The 14,947-nt window shown below is 34.6% G+C and overlaps 1 protein-coding gene, 1 long non-coding RNA gene and 1 pseudogene across 3 annotated transcripts; 2 read left to right on the plus strand and 1 right to left on the minus strand.

Annotated features, from left to right (window-relative positions):
- Positions 1-2,940: 2,940 nt before the first annotated feature.
- On the minus strand, positions 2,941-12,579 carry LOC147393414 (wall-associated receptor kinase 2-like; annotated as a pseudogene).
- Positions 4,954-7,224, plus strand: LOC147393415 (uncharacterized). Its single transcript, XR_015182089.1, has 2 exons — positions 4,954-5,308; positions 7,037-7,224. It is a non-coding gene; the product is annotated as an uncharacterized LOC147393415 (long non-coding RNA).
- LOC147393416 (uncharacterized) lies at positions 9,648-11,443 on the plus strand. 2 transcript variants are annotated; one of them, XM_086455817.1, is made up of 3 exons: positions 9,648-9,871; positions 10,255-10,720; positions 11,092-11,443. In XM_086455817.1, exons 1-2 carry the CDS (start codon positions 9,728-9,730, stop codon positions 10,549-10,551), a joined length of 441 nt encoding a protein of 146 aa, XP_086311943.1. In that variant the 5' UTR covers positions 9,648-9,727; the 3' UTR covers positions 10,552-10,720; positions 11,092-11,443. The 2 variants fall into 2 exon arrangements, 1 of the variants encoding a protein (XP_086311943.1); XR_015182088.1 differs by lacking the exons at positions 10,255-10,720; positions 11,092-11,443 and adding an exon at positions 9,989-10,149.
- Positions 12,580-14,947: the final 2,368 nt, after the last annotated feature.

Consider the following 14,947-nt stretch of genomic DNA (forward strand, 5'->3'; position numbering starts at 1 on the left):
CATCTAGTGGTGGAGCATTTTCCTCTATGTTTCGAATCAAGTAAGTCTTTCTTTTTGCGTCTCTCCTTCTCTAAATGTAGTAGTTAAAAATTCAAGTTGATTTTGGTTTGACTAGTATCACAATTTTTGCCACTACATCAATCTTATAACCTCATATTAGTTATCACCATGTAACTTGTAATGGTGAACTTGAAGTGTCTCCAAGACGCGAAGTTGGTGCAACTCACCCAAGTGTCGTTGGAAGGTTATGAGCTTGTACTAAGGGCATCTTGTGACTAGCTCAAGAAGCTTAAGCTGCTCACGACTCTCAAATTCTTGCTTTCCTCTAAGCTGCTCTAGATGTTGTAAGCCCGAAATGCAAAATTAGGTGGGTTGACAAGGCGTTGGTTTTGATTTATAATTTGCGTCAAGAGACTAAGTTCTATGAGTGACATGTTTATTTGTAGTATTATGTGACATTTGGTAATTTTGATGGTGAAGTATTTGGTAATTTTGTAAATTATAACTCATTGTAACTCTTTTTGTGTATAAATGAATGTGATAGAGAACCTCGATGTTCTCTATTTGGGTCTATTTTAATCTCAGGTAACAGGTGTGTAGAAAAAAAAATTAAAAATTTTTTTTTTTTTTTTTTTAAGTTTAAATATAGGTTTATGACTACGTTAGATATCGGTTTGTATCCGATGCCTAAAGTTTCAAACTTAAGACATCAGTCTTATAGACATTGAATTTTAAATCGATGTCTAATGTAGTTTTTTTGTGTTAGTATGTTTTGTTTTATAAATGCAGATTTGGAACGATTTTTAGCTGTTTCAAATCTTGAGATCTAAAACGGCTTCCAGCCGTTTAATTTCATTAACGACGCCTTAATCAGAGACGGTCTATTAACCGTTTCAAACTAGCTTAAAAATGGTTATAATCAATTCCTAATTTCCATTTTTGTTGTAGTGCACAAGGTGATCAGGTCAGAAAGTTTTCTTTCTTTTTCAGTATGGGTAGAAGAGAGGAAGTTTCTTTTTCTTGTTCGCACGTCCTCTACCCATAGATTTATTTTTTAAGATTTCAAGTCTTAAAAAGGGTTGTTGGCCCACATTGACTATCACATTGAGAATCCAACAAGACAGCCTTCTAGATTATTCATATTCAAAAAAAAAATATTATTAATTTTTTTTTCAAGCTTGATCCAAGGTGTCGAAAATGGATGGCTATCGAGCACCAAAATTTAAAAATAACATTGAACGCTTAAAAATAACTATTTTAATTTTATTTTTTTTAAAGTAATATAATTTTGTCCTCTAGAACTCCATTGCATCAGATCATGTTTTTGAATGTCAAAAGGTGATCAGATTAGAAAGTTTTCTTTTTTTCACTATGGGCATAAGAGAGAAACTCTCTCATTATTGATTTCATTCGCTCGACATGTCAAATGACTGTTGGGCACTGAGCAAATTTGATCAAAGCATTTTGAGCTAAAAATTAACACAGAACGAGTGATTTTTTGGTCACATCCCAACACCCGTTTGACATGTGGCGCAAATGACATCAACGATAGAAAGAGAAAATTTCTCTCCTACCCATTGTAAAAGAAGAAATTTTTTTGATCTGATCACCTTGTGACATTCAAAACATGATCCGATGCAATGGGGTTATAGAGGACAAAATTTTATGAACTTTAAAAATCAAAAAATTAAAAAAATAATTATTTTTCACCATTGAATTTTATTTTTAAATTTAGGTACTCGGTAGCCATCCATTTTCAACACCTGGGATCTAACTTGTAAACCAATTTCTTTTTTGTATATGAATATTTTCATGACATCTAGAAGGCTGTGCTATTGGATTGTCAATGTGATGATAATCAATGTGGTCCCAATGAATCTTTTTAAGATTTTAAACCTCAAAAAATAAATCTGGGCAGAGGAAATGTGGGCAAGAGAGAGAAGCTTTCTCTTTATTGTTGATTTTAATCACACCACATGTCACATGAGAGCAAAAAAAAATCACTCCCAAAACATGCCACATAGACATTGTTCCTATGCCATAGGAACGGGACATTTTGCTTAGCAAAAAAAAAAAAGTAACAAAAAGGAACGAGACATTTCTGGATCCCAACGCAAATCCTCTTCCGTCTTTAACAATTTTGAATTAATAGTAAAAAAAAACAGGTTTAATTACAATTGGATTACTTATGAGCAAACTAACATCCAACCGTTGATGTATTTTAGAAAATGATGAAATTTGGTTCACAAACGGGGTCTTATCGATTGAAAACATGTCTTTCCAAAAATAAAAATTCCAATAAAATATATATTGAGTCAGTCACCGTAGTTATATGTGTCCAATTATACATTTTGGGGCTTTTTTTCCCAACATTTTTCAGCTAAAAATACTTTTCTTTTTCTTGATTTTTCTTTGTACTTGACTGATGAAGATGATCATTAGAGATGGAATTTCAATTCCCATCTTCCAAGATTTTCTCAAAGTTTGTTATCATAGAACATTTAACAATCGCGTTAGGATCTTTCTTTAAAATTGTGACCTCTCTTACTTTGGATTTGTGCTTATCAAATTGTGGCGCTTATTAAATCATTTTGAATCGAGTCCTGAATTAATCGATGGAACAAGGAAGAGGACCCATCATTTGCTTGGTGGTTTTGATTGTGCTATTGCAATTTTGAATCTATAGCTTTGTAAGTTCTTGAACTTTTCTTTGTTCTTGGTTTATGTTCCAATTTTTTTTATTCTTTCGTCCATGATCTTTTTTTCTTGATCTATGGTTTTCATCTCTCATTTTTGGATTGCTTTTTTTATTAAAAGATATTGATAGATTGTTAGTAAGTACATATTTTGTATAGAAAACATTCTTAAGTCTTAGCATACAAAACAAAAGTATAAAAATGTACCAAGGGAAAATTTTAACTAAGATGTCTTGTTGAATGATTATCGAGCCTCCATCTCTAATTCTAGTATGTATTCTTTTAACAAACTTTCTTGACCAGTTGCATCAGCATTGTAAGAATTTGATGGTTCACCTACCAAATAAATCGTCTCCTCCTGGTTCCGTTGTAAACATGGATGCTCTTGGTACTTTCTCAATCTGTCTAGCTCCGCTGACACCTCCTTCATCGTGGGTCTGTCTTCCCCTTTCACCTTTATGCATCGCCTTGCCAGCTCAGCAATTGCCAACAGTTGCTCTTTGTCACCCTCATTTTCAACTCGTTTTTCAAGAATTTGAAATAGACGGTCCTCTTTGATCGAAGAAACAAAAAACATAGCAAGACTTCTATGTTCCTCGGATCTCTCTGATGAAATGGACTTCTCCCCCGTTAAGAGCTCCACAAGAACAACACCAAAGCTATAAACATCGCTCTTCTCCGTTAACTGACCTGTGTGAAAACATTCAGGATCCAAGTAGCCTAAGGTTCCTTGAACGAGCGTAGACATTTGAGTTTGATCAAGAGGTACCAACCTCGAAGTTCCAAAATCAGATACTTTTGTTATGTAATTCTCATCCAATAGTATGTTAGCGGATTTGACATTCTGTGTAGGACTGGTATTGAACGTGCAGAATGCAAATAAGCTAATGCTCCTGCAGTTTCTGCTGCAATCCTTAAGCGATTTTCCTAAGAAAGGGGACTGCATCCATTGCTCTTGTTGTGAATGTGTTGGAAGAGAGTACCATTAGAAATGAACTCGTAAACCAACAAAGGAACTTCTGTTTCTAAACAACAACCCAAAAGTTTCACCACATTTCGATGACTGATTTGAGAAAGAATGTCGACTTCATTTATAAACTGTATCATTTGGCTTTGATCCATTATTTTGGACTTCTTAATGGCTACTACTCTATTATCAGGTAAAATTCCTTTGTACACCGTACCGTAGCCTCCTAGGCCTACAATCCGACGCTCATCATAATTGTTAGTCGCTCTTTTTAGGTCGTCCACAGTAAAAATCTTGGCAATCTCAGAAACACCTTTTCGCAAAGAGATTTGTTGTTGCAACAACATACCTCCATTTTGTTGGAAAAATTTCTCTCTGAGTTTGATGAGTTTTCTTTGCTTGAATACCCGGTATAATAAGGAACAACAAACAACTAGAAACAAAAAGCCTAGACCAGTACCTGCATTGTAAACAAGTTAAAAGAGTTTAGTTACAAATACCATTCAAACACAAGAATGGTTTTAAATCTCGCTTTGATATCTTGTCTTGTTCATGAACGAGACTGAATTGTCTCGAACGAGTCAACTCGTCTCATATGAGATAAACTATTTATTAACTCGGTTTAGAATTATTAATCTATATTTATATAAAAATAATTATATATTTTTTTACAGAATAAGGTTGATTAGAAGATGTTTAATCATTCAATTATTTTAATAAAAATATACGAAATCCTGGTTGACTCAAGATAAGTTCTTGAAATAGAAGTCCACAAGGGATAATTACTAGAACAAAATTGTGCATTCCATTAACTTGTATTTAAAATTATGTTAAAAGGGGCATTTACCTGCAACAAGTTGGATCACTGGAACTGGTTTTGTATCACGGGTGCAGCCGCTTCCGATTGCTGTAGCGTCCCCATGGTAGCCTTTTTGACAAGAACACTTATAACTGCCATCATTATTTTCACAATCCGCATTTGCATGGCAGGGATTTGGGTGCTTCTCACACTCATTGATATCTGGATCAATCAAGCCCATCATGACCAGGAGAAGAAGATAGCTCACATTAAACAAATTGAAATTAAACAGCTGTGCGATCTTTGTTAAATCCACATGTAATCCCTATTTACTTTAATGATAGGGTCATGTCACTTTAATCTCAATTACTAATCTTTGATGAAAAAACACATATATATATATAGCACCATATATATGTTGTTTTAATCTTGTTTAAACAATAAAGCTATCTTTGCCCACTACAGGAAACTCGACTCATAACAACGACTTTTACCGACGGTCAGATTTTGACCGTCCATATAGAGTCATTTAGACCATCGACCCACGTTTTCTCTCTCTCTCTCTCGTCTCAAACTCGAAAATACAAGAGTCTAATCTCTCTCATCTCAAGCTCGATTACAAACGCTGATTCTCTGTCTCTCTTCTCAAGCTCGAAAATAGAAGAGTCTGATCTCTCTCATCTCAAGCTCGATTACAAACGCTGATTTCTCTGTCTCTCGTCTCAAGCTCGATTACATACGCTGATCTCTGTCTCTCATCTCAAGCTCGAAAACGAAGTCTCTCCGTCTCTCTCTCATCTCAAAGTCGAACTTAAGATCTCCTTTGAAACGGATCTTCAAATTAAGGTATTTCTCTGTCGATCTCTCTCTTTCTATCGATCCGATCTCCTTTGAAACAGAAACCCTAGATTTTTCTGTTATAGGGTTTGAACTCTCTGTCTCACGTAGTGATTTTTTTTTTTTTGGTTATTTCTTTTGATTTGTGAGGTTGAGCTATCGGTCTCTCTCTCTCTCTCTCTATATATATATATATATATATATATATATATATATATATATATATATATATATATATATAATCCTAATTTCTATAGTGTTGATTCAAATTTTGGTTCGATTTCAAACCAAAATCCCAATTTTTATAAATTTAATTCAATTTTTGGTTTAGTTTCGAACCAGAACCCTAATTTTTCATTTTTATTACGAAGATTTTAATCAAAGAAATTGATACTTTTGATTATAGTGTAGCAATCGAATCCTAAACCCTAGATTTCATTTTCTAGGTTGTTAATACTTTTTCTAAGATTTTTTAGTAATCAAGCTTGATTATAGAATGCTGTATTGGGATCTGTACTTGTCCTCTTTTAAATGCTTGCTCAAATTTACTATTGTTTTGCTAAGTTGGCATTGATTAAAGATTATCGTATGGGTTCAAACTTAAGACAGAGGAATCTCAATTCATTCTTTTGTCCCTGTTTTGATCTTTGTTAAATGTTTATTCAGGTTGCTATGTTTAGATATGGATTTTGTTTTCATAGGCATCAAACAACTTCTCATTAGATTAGCTGCAAAACTTGATTATCCCATATTGACGGAACAATGTTGGACCATTGTATCTATTAATCTATCTATATTTCATACTATCTAGCATGTTCACAAGAATGTATGCTTTCATCGTGCTTGAGCATCTACTAGAGGAGAATAAATGGATGATGAGTCCATTACTGCCACAGCTATTGTGAGTTTTGATTTGAGCATATGTTTTATAATTCCCTTTTATGATTAGTGTTAGATATATGGTAATTACATATGCAATGGGAGGAACAGCTGGTTGAGTATCCATGTGTAACTCAGCGACCATTAGTAAGGTTTGAAATCTTACTAAGTCATGGTAGCATGATTCATAAAGTAAGGTTTGTTCAAGTAATGAACGAGATAAAGCAAGGGAGATTTTGTAATAAAATTGCAACAAATAGGTTTGCCCGGTAAATGTCTCAATAAAAAATGGTATGCTTAAATGATCTAAGGTTTTCAAAAGATATATCTTTGAACATGTGGAATAAACGGGATGGATATGTTGGCATACTATCTTGCCAAGGTTTTAAATTTTAACGAAAATTTCAGGATTTTTTTTTGAGTTTTAGGGAACCAACAGAACCAAAATCTTTGTAGTAGTAGTTTTCTAGCTTCTACCCATAGATAAAGAGTTGATCCTCTATATGTTGGTTTCTCATCCTTGTTTGAAGTACTTATTTTTTTTCTCAGCGAAGCTATTAGTTGGCCTTAGAAAAATAGAACAGAGGAGAACGTTTTTTTAAATTCTATTTACTATACCAGATTTTATTGAAATATGTCCAAAATTTTGAATTTCGGCTATTTCATTTTGATCCTGTGGAAAACCTAGTATCTGTTGGGTTCTTATCCTGATTTTCTGCTTTGGTTGTCCTTTATTAAAAAATGAGTACAATTAGAAGTCACTTTTTAATATATGTTATCTTCCTTAAATGTGTGAAACTTGTTATGGCTTTATGTTTCATTGGTGTGCCTTTTCATGATCCTTTGTTCTTTATATAGGTTAGATTATTGGATGGTGCCTCTATTTATGCACTTTGTCGTTCATGAGTGCGGAATGGTTTGCCTCAAGAAACTCAGGTTCGCTCATTTCCATCTTAATGGGTCCTTGTGTACAATTGCAAGCTTTTAATGCTTTGTATGTTATGACTAATTCTGATACACCCTGTTTTTTTTCCCATTTTATAATTCTTGAACTCATGCTCTCTCTTATCTTTGCTATCATCTGCACCTTGTCCCAAAAATCGGGTCGGCAACATGAATCCTATTCAACCATATTAATTAAATGGGCAATGAAAGCAACAATATTAGTATACCTTTGAATGATTAAGAAATCTCAGAAAAATTAGAAGGAAAGATATAGAGCAATCAATGGGTCTTCTAGAATCTAGGAGGGGTTGATTTTGGTTCTAAGGTTTCTTTAAATGAATTATAAAGGGTTTCCCAGGGCATTTGAAATCAGGTTTTGGGTTTTGGCGTGGTTTGAATAGATCAAAGGTCACTGGTTAAAATGAGGAAAGGGTAGCTGCTAGTGTTTGAAAGGTTGAATAGTATCTGTAACAACTAAGAAGACAATATTTAGGGAATAAGTTGCCAGTTTGAAAAGGTTATGATTGATGCAAAAGGATTTGATTGGGGCCAAAACAAGGTGTATTGGGTTTAAAACAATGATGTATTTTTAAAGGACTCTAAAGGGGCTGGAACTAACTAAGATTGATGGTAAAGGATTTGATTGGGGTTATAATGATGTTTAATGGGGTTAAAACATGGCAAGTCAATTCTTGTGTTGTCCAAAATCAGTGGCAAACAACAAATCTTGTTTTGGTTTTCTAGCAATTGTACTATTGATTTTTAGTTTAAAGTTATTGTAGATGTGTTTATCCATTTACAACTTCAATCCTTTGTTAACCATTCACTCCAAAATTCTCCTAATACGGCTTTTCATTCTCTCTTCCCTCATTAATTTATCGTTGGACAAGTTCATCTTAGTTTGGTTTTGTACCTTCAAAGGTAGGTTCACCATTTCACATTTGTGGATGAATGTTTTGCATAATGTCTTTTGATTTTGATAGTTGCAGTTAACAGTACGATTAGCTTTTACCACATATTTTAGCTACACTATTTTGCATTGAAGGAGTAAACTGTCATAATCAGAGAGAACGAGAACCTTAATGTGTCAAGAATAGAAGAAGATGAAGAAATTGTGAAGGGGGGAAGCTGTATTAATATTGTTGATTACAAGGGGTGGGGCTTTGCACCTACTTAACGTAGCCATAGGATTGCCTAAATTTGATTCCAGCCCTTCATTTTGCAAAAAATGACAAAATTACTGTGAAATCCCAAACAACTTCTTTTAGATTGAAAAATCAACAATGTAGGATCATGCTATCAAATATTTATACACACGATAGTAAAAGAGGACATCTCCATTTGTAATTCATTTGCTTTGATGCACTTAATTTGGTTCCATCACCTTTTTTAATGGGTAAATGAGAGCACAAGTCCAATTTATTACTTCATGTTTTTGTCGCCTTGTGAGCTAGTATATTTCCCTTTTTCTTTCATTGTTTATAGTTTTGCTTTTGTTGTTATGAGTTCTATCTTTATCCTTAGGACACAAATTCCTTAAAACATATTATTCATATGGGGTTTCCTGAAGAACATACTCATGTAGGATCACCTGGTGTTGCTTTTGCCTTAACTACTTGTTACCAAAAAGTTGTGGAGCACTCACATAGCAGATTTAGATTTCAAGCACAGCGTGCCCTACCAAATGCTACTATATAAAACATTGGGCTCATTAAACCATTCTAGTGTGAACTTCGAAGTAGTTGGCATGGTTTTCGAAGTAATTCTTATTTTTTTGTGGAATTTCTGTCTTGTTATTTTTCTTAAAGCTCATTTATTGTTAAGAGAAGGAAGCACTCCAAAGAAAAGCACATCCAGCGACTAGTTGACTTTTTATTTTTATTTTTTATGTTCCTCTTCAGCTTTTACTGGGCCAAAGAATTTGCATATAGTACCAGCTGCAAATGCATACGTCCAAGTTTATTTACCAAGTAAACCTTTTATCAAGTTGTTTTACATTATGCGGCAAATCTGCTTTAGAAATAATCAGGGTTGAGTTTTTCACCTCTAAAATGAATGTTAACTCTCCGTCTTTTATTTTCTTTTGATAAGTTATAAATCAATTACTTTGTGTCACAAAGCTGCTTTTGTGCTCCAGAGCGGTGTCCCGTTCCTATAGTAGGCTATTAGCCACATACAGTGTTTACTTGGCACCTCTTGGTTGGAGATAAAACACATAGGGCTACGTGCAAAGTAGAAAATGGTTTGGTTAGGAGCCGATGTGCTTTAAACTCCAACCAAGATGTGCCACATAGACACTGTTCCTATTCTATAGGAACAAGACACACCTTACTTGACCCTGATTCTAAAACTATGTGCGGGCTGAGTATTTCTGCTGTCATAAGCTGAATCAGTGATTGTTTAGAAAATTTAACAAAAAATATATATATTGAGCATGTGTGAAACCATTGTTGAATTACCTCGGGATATACCAATGTATAATGACATGGGTTATATCGTCTCTGCTAGTAATACCAAATTTGATATTTTCAAGCAATGGAGCAGAGAACGAAATCACTAGATGAATTCATACTGATATTGCTGGAAGTATGACCAGTGAAGGAAATGGAGTTGCTGAAAGAGAAGATGGCAAGCGTAGAGCTTCCACAAGGAGAGGCCAACAGCCTATCAAATATCGTTCACTCTGACAATGTACGACTTGAACATGATGTGGCTTTCCTCAAGGCAGTTATGGATGATACTCAAAAGGTGTGCCACTGTTCACATTCTTATTTGCCCTTCTTGTAACTAGGTTTGAATTAGTAGCTCATATTGTTTTAGTTTTGATTCGTATTGAACCGGTACTATTGAATATATGTAAAATAGGAATTGCATTCAACAAGGGGAGTCCTCGCAGGAGAAAGGGGTAGAGCTAGCTTTCCAGCTACAGGTATGGGTCATATTGATATGAAACTGTGTGCAGCAATTCCAGACCTGGGATCAAAACCTCATCTTACACTTAACCAACCACCTATCAAAATGAAAGTTTTACCATGCCTTTTTATTATCTTGATTGATACCTCTGTTTTAAGGGAATTTTATGACTTCATGAACCTGACTTGGTGTTCTAACTTTATGTGTATGTGGTACAGATTGGTCTTCTAAATGTCGACGGGTACTATAATTATTTGAAGTCCTTGCAACTTGTTGCTGGTTTGACATTGGAACGAGATGGTGAAATTAGGAAAGCCGCTCTAAATACACTTGCTACTGCAAGGCCAAGAACCTGTGTCATGGGCAACATCCCTAACTCCATGATCTACAGAAGTGTAGATCAGTATTCAGTGGCCGATACCGTTCCTGGAGTTCTCATACTTCACATTGATGCTCCTATTTACTTCACTAATGCTGGCTACTTAAGGGAATGGTACTTAAAAAAAATAAAATAAATACATGAATTTTTTTTAAATTGTCACACACACATGTATGTGCATATGTGTAGATTCATGGATGACGTGGTATTCATGGATAGAGAGAGTAGGAATGATAGTGAGGGATTCATGGACGACGTAGGTATTCATGGACAGTCATTTTTCGCACATTATGACGTAGTGGATGGTGAGTTCTATTTCATCTGTTCTTTCTAAAAGTTATGGATTTCATGTATGTTCTTTATATTTAGTTGAATTAGTGCTAAAAATCATGTCTTTGGATTGGTTTTTATAGTTCAATTTCATCTTCATTTGTATGATTCTAGACTACAATTTGTTTCTAAACTAGTCCTAGATTATCATTTTTCATCTATAAGATATTTGCAACGATTTTGTTGCAATAAAGCTACCTCAGAAATTGGATTTGTTCAGATCTGTAGGGATAATTCTTGATCCGATTCATGCACAATAGATTCATCTTCAATTGTGCTTTTAAAGTTTTGATTTTTTAAAATTCTACTTATGATCTTTTATTTTTTTGATTTTTCGTAGTTGCAGTTACCGAGTGTTGGAATTAATCCACAATGGAATCAGACAAGTATATATGTATTTGGGAAACATTGCCACTAAATAGTGTTGTTATCACGACAAGTAAGGCGAAGTATTGTAGATTTGAGGGAGGCACGCTACCGAATTAATCCACAATGGAATCAGGCAAGTGGAGGTTGTCTTGTATGCATCTGGATTGCTTATTGCAGGAGTTTCAAATTGTAGATTAGAATTTGGATTGGCAAATAGATTTTTTTAAAGTTGAAGATAGGAGGGGCATTTGGGTCTTTTCATACTGGTAATAGGGGTCAAGGTCATTAATTTCAAAACATAGGGGTATTTTCAATATTCAACAATACATGAGGGGGGTGGTGTAAAATTACAAATTTTTTTTTTTTTCAAAAGCTTTTATAGGGACGGCCAAAACCGTAGCTAAATAACAAATTATTTTAAAAAAAATAATACTCTATAGCGACGGCCAGCGCGGCTGTCGCTATAACTCATATACATTCAGCGATGGCCTATTTAGCGACAACAACCGACGGCCTCTCTGGCTGTCGTTAGATGCTTTTGCGACGGTATTTTGTACCTATAGAGACGGTCACGACCGTCGCTATAGCCCTATTTTACTGTAGTGGCCTGAGATTTATTTAAAGAAAAATAGTGAAAAGTCACCTTGACATCCTTCTGGGAGATATGGGTTCCCGTCATAACCATCCCTACAGAGACTGAGAGACACCAATATCCAGGGCCATTGGTGGAATTATCAACACATAAGCTATCCTGGCCACAAGCGTAAGGTTCAAAAATTTCCTTTACAGCTTCTTGGCACGTCTCGTTTCCAATAGCCCAGTCCAGCACCACAGGATTATTATGTCTATTGATTGTTCCGTTAGCAGAGAGATCCATTTTTTTGAAAGTGAACCATTCTTCATCAGCCAAGAAGGCATAGCTGCACGGGTTATACTGCCAGCAGTTGGCATGATTGTAAAAGCTCCCGAGATGTATGCTGTACTTCCTAAGTCCACTGGGAATTGGAGTCTGGCAACACCCGACACCCGAATAAAACCCATCATTGATCACCTTCGAGTTGTTGCATACCGACACACACCCGCTCTGGAAATCTTGGTCCCAATAGTCACCAATGATCGCAATGGTGTCACAGCCCATGGCCGTGAACTTGTTTCTGGTGGTATTGAATCTGAATGGGCTTTGGTCCAAATTGAACCATGCCGGTACTACCTTATATTGTATGCCTTGGCCGTCATAACATTCCATTGCAAATAGACCATTTATGCGCACTTCATCGAATGTTATACTTAGAATCTCAGTTGTACCATTACCATGGAAGGCTTTTGGAGTGCTATAACTCTTGTTGCATGTTACCATATATCCAATATCCCTATAACATCCTTCACCGATACCAAATGGGTAAGGAATATTTACGTCTCCGCATGTTTTTGGGCAATGATGCATTAAGGTTTGGGATGCCACCATTACAGATAACTGGACGAAATGCAATAAGAGAAATTGTGTGAACATTGCTTCCCCTCTTTGTTTCATTTATTTGTTTTGTTCTTAAGTGGGATGGAGCTGCTTGGGGTTGGGGAGCGAGGGGGAGTTACATGTGGCCAAGAGAACCAATAAAGACATAAGAAATTGCCTTGATGGAGGTTTAATTTTTAGTGGTTATTTTCTTAATAGAAATTCTTCACTCAGTCAATACTTGGCTGACGAGGAACGGATACAGAACCATAGATCTTTCCTCAGGATACAACTGCAAATCCCCATAAAAGAATTGCAGTGTATATCCCAAGGAAAAAGATCTATGATTCTCTGTCCATGCCACGTAGCCGAGTATTGACTGACTTTCTAGTTCGAAAATCATTAGTTTTTAATGCTTTCTAGTTAGCTTACTTTCCTTTGCTTGCTAAGTCAAAGGCTTGCAATTTGCACATAGTTAATCAAAAACATAACTTAGTCACTAAATACAAGATACTAAAATATTAGGGACAATGGCCGTGGTGTATTGTTTTCCAAAAATATTCACCAAAAAGTCCACCCACAAATTTTACGGAAAAGAAAGGATAAACATTATAAAAAGAGAGATCTACAGGGCAGACCTATCTCTTGCAATTTTATTACTAAAACTCCCTTAGTTTATCAAGTTGCTCACTGAGCAAACCTTATTTTATAAATCATGCTAGCATTACCTGTTTTTTGCGCTTGATTGAAGGTATTGAAAATGAATGGCTATCAAACTCCCAAAGTTAAAACTATAATTCAATGGTGAAATTAAATTTTTATTTTTTCCTTTATGACCTTAAGGCATTAGATCATGTTTTTGGATGATACAACTAAAATTCAATGGTTTTATTTTTTAATTTTGTTTTGAAAATTCTTAGAATTTTGTCCTTTATAATCCTATGGCATCAGGTCATGTTTTTGGATGCCACAAATTGATGCTTTTAGGATCCACTTTAAGGTATGTTAAGTAACAAATAAATATATAGCATCGATTTGAATTTTATGGCCTGGATCCCCACTACAAGGTTTGCTGGGTAACAAACTTAATAAAGTAAGGTTTGGTGGGTAATAAACTTCATAAGGTAACGTTCCCTTAGAGTTGTTAGAACTCCAAGGGAGTTTTTGTAATAAAAATGCAACAATTAGGTTAGCCGGGTAAATCTCTTTTATAAAAAAGAGTCATGATGAATGCACACAGTTTTGGTATGCAGTTGGGTATGCGGCTGATGTTGTAAGGGCAAAAAACCATTGTCACGTCAGTTGCGTACCCCAACCGCATACCAAAATCCCATGCATTCATCATTATTCTATAAAAAATCATCATCCAAAGACTTTTTTTGGGGTTTTTAATAAAATACTAGAAATACCCCCTAAATCACATTAAAGAAATCATCTTCAAAAACAACTCTTTCAAATCAAGTTTTATAATCTTTTTATTAAATACCCCTCTACTTTTAAATATTTGAAATACTTCATTGATTTAAAATTAATGAAAGGATGTTCCTTTGACCTTGTCTTCTATTACAGATTAATAAAAAAATGTCATTGATGAAAAAAAAAACACCCTATTATTTTTTCCTTACAAAACCAATCTTCTTCAATCTATTGTTTGATATCAATGATTGGTAGTAATGATGGGTGATCATTATCACCATCAATACTATGATCATAATTATGATCACCACCATCATCGCCATCCCCATCATTAAATTATTGTCGTCATCCTTGTCATTATCATATCGTGTTGAACATTAATCAGCATGCCATCAATTTTTAAATGTTGCGTTTATCACAAATATTTAACAAAATATGGAAGCACCACCTCTCAAATAAGTTACCGTTTGTTTCTAAACCAAGTATTTGTGAGGGTAATTTAGGTATTTTATAATAAAAAAGTTTCAAAAGATTTTCTTAATCTAATATTCTATAAATAGTGTACTAAACTGTCCATATTCGTTATGACAGGAGTTTTAGGTATATAGATTAAAAAATAGGTCTCTAAAATCATTTTTCCAATATTAAATCTAACTGAGCAAAAAACGACTTATCTTCATTTTATTTTTATAAAAACTCTGAAGTCTAAGTCGACTAATTAGGCAGACTTCCACACCTAATTAACCCTTCATGATAATATATACCTCCTTGAATAATGAGGTGCTTTTGACATGCCTCGCTTGATATAAAATAAAAGATTTGAGTTGCCATTAAAAACTTTAAACCTACAACCAGTGAATGAAAGAGCTGACTTGCACGTACAGATGGACTACATATCTATGTTGCATAAAATAAAATAACAAGATTGGGCATCACACGACAGGGTACAAATATTTTAATATCA

This window comes from Akebia trifoliata, chromosome 10 (assembly GCF_017979445.1).
Source record: "Akebia trifoliata isolate Shusen 1 chromosome 10, ASM1797944v1, whole genome shotgun sequence".
NCBI lineage: Eukaryota > Viridiplantae > Streptophyta > Magnoliopsida > Ranunculales > Lardizabalaceae > Akebia > Akebia trifoliata.